Source organism: Merops nubicus, unplaced genomic scaffold (genome assembly GCF_000691845.1).
Source record: "Merops nubicus isolate BGI_N331 unplaced genomic scaffold, ASM69184v1 scaffold38893, whole genome shotgun sequence".
Lineage (NCBI taxonomy): Eukaryota > Metazoa > Chordata > Aves > Coraciiformes > Meropidae > Merops > Merops nubicus.
The window spans coordinates 1-8,833 of record NW_008601648.1 but is presented as its reverse complement, the minus strand read 5'-3'; the positions used below and the strand labels follow the sequence as shown (position 1 = coordinate 8,833).

The 8,833-nt window shown below is 39.7% G+C and overlaps 1 protein-coding gene across 1 annotated transcript; it reads left to right on the top strand.

The window, feature by feature from the left end:
• Positions 1-3,960: 3,960 nt before the first annotated feature.
• Positions 3,961-8,825, top strand: ACADSB (acyl-CoA dehydrogenase, short/branched chain; the record flags this gene model as incomplete). The annotated part of the gene is made up of 6 exons (XM_008938058.1): positions 3,961-4,116; positions 5,017-5,117; positions 5,923-6,129; positions 6,580-6,750; positions 8,228-8,353; positions 8,739-8,825. Coding segments are annotated over exons 1-6 (840 nt in total), but the record flags the coding sequence as incomplete, so codon positions are not given.
• Between the last annotated feature and the right edge of the window lie 8 nt (positions 8,826-8,833).

Here is an 8,833-nt window from a genome sequence, read left to right as displayed (position 1 = left end):
TCGGAGCTGGCGGGGTGCGGGGTTTGCTCCTCGCCTGGTTCGAGAGCAGCTCTGAGGGGAGTGAGGGCGGGTTTGGAAAATCCTGTTTTCTTTCCGTCTAGCGTTTTTGGGGGGTTGTTTTGGTTTTGCGTAGAGGGGTGGTGTTGACACGTCCAATACCTGTCTTTATTGCTAAGAAATGCTCTGGCAAATGCTTCGAAAGGGCTGGTAGCTGGAGCAGCCCCTGGGTGATGTGTCTGAGACAGCGCAGCTCTAGCAGTCCTAGAGGCTCTTTGGTGTCTCCTTAACTCACCTGAGCTGTGTTGTAGCACCGTAAAGATAACCAAAAGACGGAGGAAATGAGCAGAAAACCCCTGGGTTTTGCCACACGAGCTTTCACTGTGCAAAGCAAGGAAAACACGCTGGCCTGGCACCTTCTGCAGCTTGTGGGAGTGTTGTCACATCTGAAATAAAGAAAGCCAAACCCATAAATAAGGGCAAGGGAGCTTCATGTGATGGAGCTTCTCTGCTGAGAAATAGGGGCTGTCTGGAAGCCAACTAGGACAGATGCTGGAGTGGAACTAATCGGGGAGAGCAAAGCAAGCTTAGGAAAATGTATTGCTTTGGCCTCTGGTTTTTTATTTACATCTTAATGCTGCTGCCAGCTCCACCAGCATTAAAATCTCGGTTTATATTGTAAAACAAGGAAAAGGAAAGCAAAATAACTGATCTTTAAAGAGCTGAGGTGGAGGTAATAGAGATAAACAGAAAAATCAATGTTATCAGCAACACAGAAACCAATTTTCAAATGTGTGTGTTTAGTTAGCCAAGCAGTCTGAATCTTGTAGCAGTGTAAGTTACTAGCTTACCTACAGAAAAAGAGGAGATAAAACATAAGGAAGCAGTATCAAAGTATTTGAGTAACGTGCACGTTAGATAACTACCTGAAAGTCATACTCTATGGCTGCATGACTTCTAAGAATAAAAATGTAAAAAATAATGTAGTGACTTGATTTTTGATTTTTTTTTTAATCTAAATGTTGAATTTAACATCATTTCTATGCTGTGCCATTTTTCTGGCATACCTATGGGCTTCTGCTCATGTGTGCAGGTGTTGCCAGTCTAGCTCCCATCCCTTGGGGCCAGCCTACTGATTTTAAGACTTTTCAAGATAACTTTGTTAGGAATACTCCTTTTGTCCTGTAGCACCATCTCAATTGGGTATCAAACAGGCGTTTATCAAACCATGTCTGTGTGTGTTTGCTGAGGGCTGCCTTTGTCTCTCCTTTCCCTGCTGCTCTGAAGTGGGTTGGTTGCAGTGGAAGAGCCTCCAAGTGAAAGGTCCCCAGGAAGGGGGTGAGCCTGGGGTGGATTCTGCTGAGGGTGAATGAATGAAGGGACAGTTCTCTCAAGCACTAACTTTCTCAAACCCTTGGGCATTTTTGCCAAGAACAGGTCTGCCATAACCTGGAGCAAACACTGAGCTGTTTACTGGGTTTTGTAGTTTCTCCTTGCTAGTTGCCTGCCAATAAAGCCACTTGTGCACTTGTGCTTGACCTTGCCGAGCTGCTTTTAATTGCTTGCTCAGCTTCCTATTTTCCTGAAAGCATTAAGAGGGAAAAGCCTGTGTATCTGAGATCTGTACTTGCAGCTTTACACAGAGCAGAGTCTTCTGGAAGCAGTTAGGGATATGTTGGTAATTCTACATCCAAGTGTCAGGTGCCCTCAGACAAAAGCAGAGGTAATCCCAGAGTGCTGCCTGTTGTTCTTTCAGCAATACTGGCTGATTGCCTGCTGAGTGTACCTGCTTGGAGCTTTTCAAAGTGTTTTGTATTCTTAAGAAGGCACCTTGCATTTTTCCTGATAGCTCTTAGTCCTTACTGGTGAAATATTCTCAGTGATTGATCTTTGGTTATGCCACCATAAAAGAAAAATGTGATTTTGTTTGTAGTTGAAAATGTAGTGGAAGAAGCAGGAAGTATGTGTGATTTGTAATGCTGTAGCTTCTCTGGAAGCATTCTGTGCTAAATAAAGGTATTTGTGTGTATACTTTAGCTTTTTCCTTCTCAAACCTTACTAAGAATACAAACTTACACAGTTGGGTGTTTAATAGTCTTGCACATCTGGGTATTGGGTGACCAGACCACAGTATTCTGCAAATAATCCATTCCTGACAGCTTCCAGAAGCTGCCTTGGATTTTATCTTTATTAACTCCTATTTTGTTTTTCTGGAAAGACCTACAGTGACTTTGGTAACTTAGTTTTTACGTGGAAGTGTTGTGGCTATTGCTGATCATCCAAAGTTTGTGTTCCTGAATCAGCCTCACTAGTCATGGTTTGTTTTATGTGGCATGGGGTGTTGAATGTGAAGGAACTTTGAATGTTCACAGCAATATTTGTTTGCTATGTTATCACTTCATACTGATTTTTTTTTGTCCACAGCCATGAACGGTTGTGTTGAAGTCAGTGTTTAGTTACCATAACAGACTTATATCTTGTCTCTAAGACAAAAAGGATCTCTAGATCTGTTTTACATCAGCTCTCCAGCCAGGGAGATGACAAGTGTTGAAAGCCAACATGAAAGAGGGCGAGTTATTAGAAGGATCAAAGGAATTTTTACTTCCTGACCCCAAAGTTTCTGCCCTTTTTTGAGCAATGCTGCGATCACAGTGTGCACTGGAAAACTCGTGTGCCCTGCAGCCAGCCAGCAGCCTGGGCAGGGCACAGCCAGCCTGGCTGCTCCCCGTGGCACTGAGTGTGTGCTGGCAAGAGCTCTCTCCACTCTGTGGGCTGACAGGAACCTGCAGCAAAGAGCTCATCTCTAGACATTAGCCACAGAATCAGTGGGTTTGGGCTCAGAGCAAACATGTGCTTTCTAACACCTGCTGTTTACCTGAGCAAAGTCTTTGAACACTAAATACAGTTCTCCAAGGTACAAAACTAATTACTTGTCCCGTTATGTGTGTCTCCCTACCTGACAATCCCTGTGTGTAGCCACAGCTCCCTTCTGTTTTGTGACTTCTGCCACACGTGCTTAATGCCATGGCCCTATAGAAGACTCTCTAGAACCTCTGCTCCCTTGTTTGGAGAACCAGTGCTTCTTGATATCCTTTGAAATTGTTGCATGTTGTGGACAAGTGGGGAGAGGTTAAGCATAAATTACTCAGTTTTAATTCCTTCCTTTACTTTATAAATAAATCAGCCAAATAAGACACATTAATTATTAGTCACGTAGTGCTATCAACATACTGACTATAGGATTTAAACCAACTACATAGAATTTAACTACACAGAAACACTCAAATGCCAGGGCTTTGTCTATGAAAAGTGTGCTCACTCTGGAAATCATGGAGTGGTGGCTAAGAACTCAGTTTGAGTCGAAAAATCCACCGTGCTGTTAAATTATGCCCTTTCACAGCAAAACACTAATAATCCAGATCAAGTGCTGTCAAATTGCTTTAAAAATGAGAGTTGCTGGCCTCGAGAAAATCAGGGAGAAAGCCAAGTCTGTCATTAAACTTGACTAATCTTCTGTAACAAAACATTTGTATGTCTATTTTACATTGACTCTTATCATGTTTGTTAATCGATTTATTCATTCTATCAAAATATACACTGACTACTATGAATATTGCAGCAGACTTGTGAAATCAGCTATGAAAAGAAATACCCTTAGCAGGGTTTATTTGCTGTAAACACCAATACTGACTAAAAGTAATGTTTGTGAATACTTTGTAGAGTAAGATGGTGTTAGCAGACTTCCAGAAAGAAAGAAGAAGAGTAGTTAAAAGATATTTGCTTTTAGGACACTGCTGGGGGTTGTATCTTCTCAAAAACTTTCAAACTAGATGTTGAATGTCAGTTGTAGTTCCTCATCATTTACTGAATAAAAACACTGGGTGCAATAGTTTATTGCTCTGTGTCTACAAATACAAATTCTATTCACTGTTCTGATCTTCTGTATTTATTTTCAACAGCTGAAAAGAAATATGCCAGCATATTTGGCTCCTTGGAGGGCTTCTCCATGTGTCTTTAGATCCTCCAGGTCAGAACTCAAGCCAAATCTCAGCAGTGATGCTGTTGTCTGTGCTCCACTTCAGACATTCACCGAAGAGGAGACAATGCTGAAAAACATGGGTACCTTTTATCTCTGTGGTTAAAATTCAGAAATGTCTAACTAGAAGAGAAACTTTCCCTTAAAAAGTTCATTATTTAATTCTAGTTAAATGTTGAGATTCTTGTGTGGAATTGTGCCTAATTTTAAAACTGCTTTAGTTCACAAAAGAAAAAAATGTGTTGTTCTTCTTCCGTGTTACCACAGCACAGCTCCACATACCACAGTGCAGTTTACTCTGCATAAATAAATATTAACTGTGTGAAATTGTTGCTGTCACAGAAGTGCAGGTGACTGGCATTGACTCGTGCCCTTTCCAAAGTGTTTAGTTCAGCCAGAGGTAACTGCTCTGCCTGGTTTTGAGAGACTGTGGATATACCCAGGGTGGTAACACGTGATGTGATAAAGGAGACTGTTCCAGAAGGGATCCTCAGAGCACAGGTAGACAAGGGTGGACCTGCACATTGTGGAGAGAGAGTTTACAAAAGGCTCCAGTTAAACAGGAACCATCTTACAGGATTTTGTGTGCTCAAAACTACATGCATTAAAGCCTGGGAGCACCTCCCCAAACCACAGCTTTAGTTTATAAAGAAATACAATACAGCTAACCAAATAAGGGATGTATTTGAAGTATTTTCTGTATTTCTGGGAGGTCAGCCAGTGTTACATAAGCATTGCTGAGGTGCTTTCAAAGTTTCTGAGTTTATAGGAAGTGTTTGGTTTGGTTGCTCATAAAACAATTCTAGTTGAGCCTGGTGGCACGTCACCTTCTGTCACTTGGGCAACTTTTTGTGCTTTTAAGAACTTACCTGGGAGAGTCAGGGAATACAGGTGTGATGTGCCAGAAGTTCCACATGACTGTCACACTGATCTTCTAGGAGTGTTAGGATACTTACACACTTTCTTTCTTCTCTTTGTTACAGTGACAAAATTTGCTCAGGAGCGAGTTGCACCCTTAGTGCAAAAAATGGATGAGAATTCGGAAATGGACAAGTCTGTAATACAGGGATTGTTTGAACAAGGGGTCTGCACGTCTTTACTTCATCTTTCATGCAGAAAGTGGCATCATTTTATGATTCTCTAACTGTGCACTCTTCAGACTTTTAGATTAAAAGGTTGAGGGATATAATGCAAGTGAAATAATCGTTACAAATTTTGGATTTCTTAACAGCAAGGCAACTTTCTCTTCTTTTTTACTGTACTATCACACTCCCATCTTTTACTGTAATATTCCTTCCATCTCTTCATCTCCCCTACCACATTATTCATCTTACCTTTGAGTTCCTTGTCTTCCTTCCCCCTCCCCTTAATTTTACTTTCTTTAATTGGATAAGCATAATTGTGTGGAATGCTAGAATCAGCATGACCCTGATAAGTGTAGCTGGAAGAGGGTTTCAGAAGTCCTCTGTGTCCTTACTGGCCAACCACAAGGACTTGTGTTGCAGATAACCTCTTGATCATTCCTGGGTTAAATTTTAGCCTTTCCTGATATCAAACCTAAAGATTGTCTGTGTTTAGAATATCATTTTATACAACAACAACTCTAAATATTAGGCTTCTGTTGAGATTGCAATTGTTGTGGAAAATGTAATCAATTTAGGGTGATGATTGGCCTGTATACTGCACACATTTGTGATTTCTTGACTATTAACTCTTGTGAAGAATTGTTAGTTTGCTCAGGGTATTGAAGGAAAACAGGTCTTTGGGGAAGGATCTGGAAATTACCAACATTCTGTGGTTTGCATTTTAATCTCTTAAGTATCAGCATGGACAAACAAGTTGTTGACAAGACCCAACAGGCTGACCTTTTTGCACCTTTTACATTGCAGCTGATGGGTATTGAGCTTGGGGAAGAATATGGGGGAACTGGAGCTTCATTTTTTTCAACCATATTAGTGGTGGAAGAATTGGCCAAAGTTGATGCAGCTGTAGCTCTCCTATGTGAACTCCAAAACACACTAACAAATAAATTGTTTACTACATATGGAACAGAAGAACAAAAGAGAACTTACTTGCCCAGAGTTGCTAGAGATCTGGTGAGTCTAATTCTCACTTTACTAAACTATAATATAATTTTTAATAGTTAACTAATGCTAGTGGGGTGGCTTTTTTCAGTGCCTAAGTGGGTGACTGCAGCATTGGAAGACATGTGTGAAGTTTGAAGCTCTGGTTAGAGCTGAGATCTGTGGTGACACAGATATATGCTGTCATCAGTAGCTGAGAGGTAAAAGTGGAAAGGCACTTACTAGTTTCATTAAAATTTAATTTACTGTGGAAAAGAACTTTAAAGCAGTTGACTTTGAGAGATGTGTAATTACATCCCATTTCTGTTCTCCATATCTGAAACCTCCTTTGATGCAGTAGGTTAAAATGTTTGAGTTTAAGAGACGGGTGCCTGTATATAGCTGTTGTCATTGCAGACTCTGTTAGGGGTTGTGCCTAGATGTTCAGTAAATCTGAAGATGAGTTTTCCCTTCAATTGACAGATTGGCAGTTTCTGTCTTTCGGAGGCTGGCTCTGGCAGTGATGCTTTTTCCTTGAAGACTCGGGCTGAGAAGAAAGGGGACTACTATGTAATCAATGGCTCCAAAATGTGGATCAGCTTAGCAGAACATGCAGGAGTTTTCTTTGTGATGGCAAATACAGATCCATCCTCTGTAAGCTGCTAAAGAATAGTTGCTTTTTGGTGACTGATGATAATATATGAAACTATGGATTTTATATTAATAATCTGATGTTACAGGTTAATGTTCTTTGAACCTTTTCCTAGCTGACAGCAAACCTTTAAAAATATTTCCCAACAAAAACTGAGAACTTGATGAACAATTTAATCAAGTCCTCCCACCAGGGAAAATAAAAATGTCAGAATGATAATTGCTTAGATGAAGAGCACAGCGTGCATGGGTGTTATGCTGAGGAACAGAAGAACAGATTGACTTAAGTCTTTCCAACCCTTCTGACTTAACTGACAAGTGGCTGTTGTTAAAAGGCAGAATATTGCTTAAGCAACACGTACTAGAAGACTAACAGGAACACAACAGCAACCTATATTCAGGTGAAAAAATACACAGCTGAATATGCACATATCAAGTCTGGTCACCAGTTTGCATAAACCTTGTAGATTCAGAAGTCAGCTGTAGGCTTTAAAATGTACTCTGCCAATATGGTAGTGATAATCAAACAAAGCTGAATTGTTTAGAACTTTTATTAAAACTTCTTCCAATATCTATTTCTTAAAAGCTTAACTTGAAGATATTTAAAGTTAAAATTTCAGGTTTTGAGTAAGTAAGAAAAGGGGCTCTTCTTTCATTGTCTTGAAAAATAGAACATTGTGCAGCTTTCTGAATTTTTATTCATTCCTCTAGAATATGGTGAATGATTTGAGTGCCACCAGTTTGCATAAACCTTGTAGATTCAGAAGTCAGCTGTAGGCTTTAAAATGTACTCTGCCAATATGGTAGTGATAATCAAACACAAAGCTGAATTGTTTAGAACTTTTATTTAAACTTCTTCCAATATCTCTTTCTTAAAAGCTTAACTTGAAGATATTTATTTTTAAAGTTAAAATTTCATGTTTTGACTAAGTAAGAAAAGGAATTCTTCTTTCATTGTCTTGAAAAATTGAACATTGTGCAGCTTTCTGTATTTTTATTCATTCCTCTAGAATCTGGTGGGTGGTTTGAGTGCTACATACAATGAAAATATGTTTTAGAAGCCAATTTCTGTATTGGGTAGCTGCTGTGCATGGTTGTATAATCTGGAGTAGTTTCTGTATTAGTGTAACATTTAAAAAAATATATAATACGTTCTCTGCTTCAAGTTAGAAATTTGCTTTTTAAATATTCAGGAAGGAGATTAAAAGTCAGTGCTGCTCAAAGATTAAATAACAGTTGAGGTCAGTATAAATGAGAAAACAGCAGTGTAGGGTTGTGGTGCATTATGTGGTGTCCTGCCCAGATCACCATCTGAACACCCAATCGACAGCCAGAGAGCAGATGATGGTGACAGTGTTTTGTTTAGTTATACAGTGTTAAGCAGGCGTAAATTTTCAGTACTGGAACTGAGATATTTAGGCCACCATTTGGTGATCTTAGTATAAAAACCAGGTTTTGATTGGTTTTTAACTCATCCTAGGGCTACAGGGGAATTACATGCTTCATAGTGGATCGCGACACGGAAGGACTCCACGTAGGGAAGAAGGAGGACAAGCTGGGGATCAGGGCATCTTCCACCTGCCCAGTGACATTTGAGAATGTTAAGGTATTGTAAGGTGTTTAGCTATATAAGTGTGATTTGTGTGTAACTTGAGCTCGACCACATCTAAGGAAAGAATAACTAAATTTCCAATTTTTTTTTTCTTATATAAAACAATTATTTGGCATATTTTAACTTTTTCCTCCCTATTCTTTCACAAAAGTCTTGAGGGGTGGGGGTTAAATCTTACTATGTTTTTTCTCAATGACCAGTTTATAATCACATGTATCAGGGAATGTTTAATCACATATTCTAGGAATCTAATGTCTGGTTCATGTTTTATCCCTTCCCTTATGAGGAGCGTTGAATAAAACACTGACTCACCTGGGAACTGCACTAGCAGTTGCAAAGCAGACTAGAACAGGAATAACTGAGTGGGTTTGTTCTTTAGGTTCCTGAGACCAATATCCTGGGAAAGGTTGGACAAGGCTATAAATATGCCATTGGAATGCTAAATACAGGCAGAATAGGTATTGCTGCACAGGT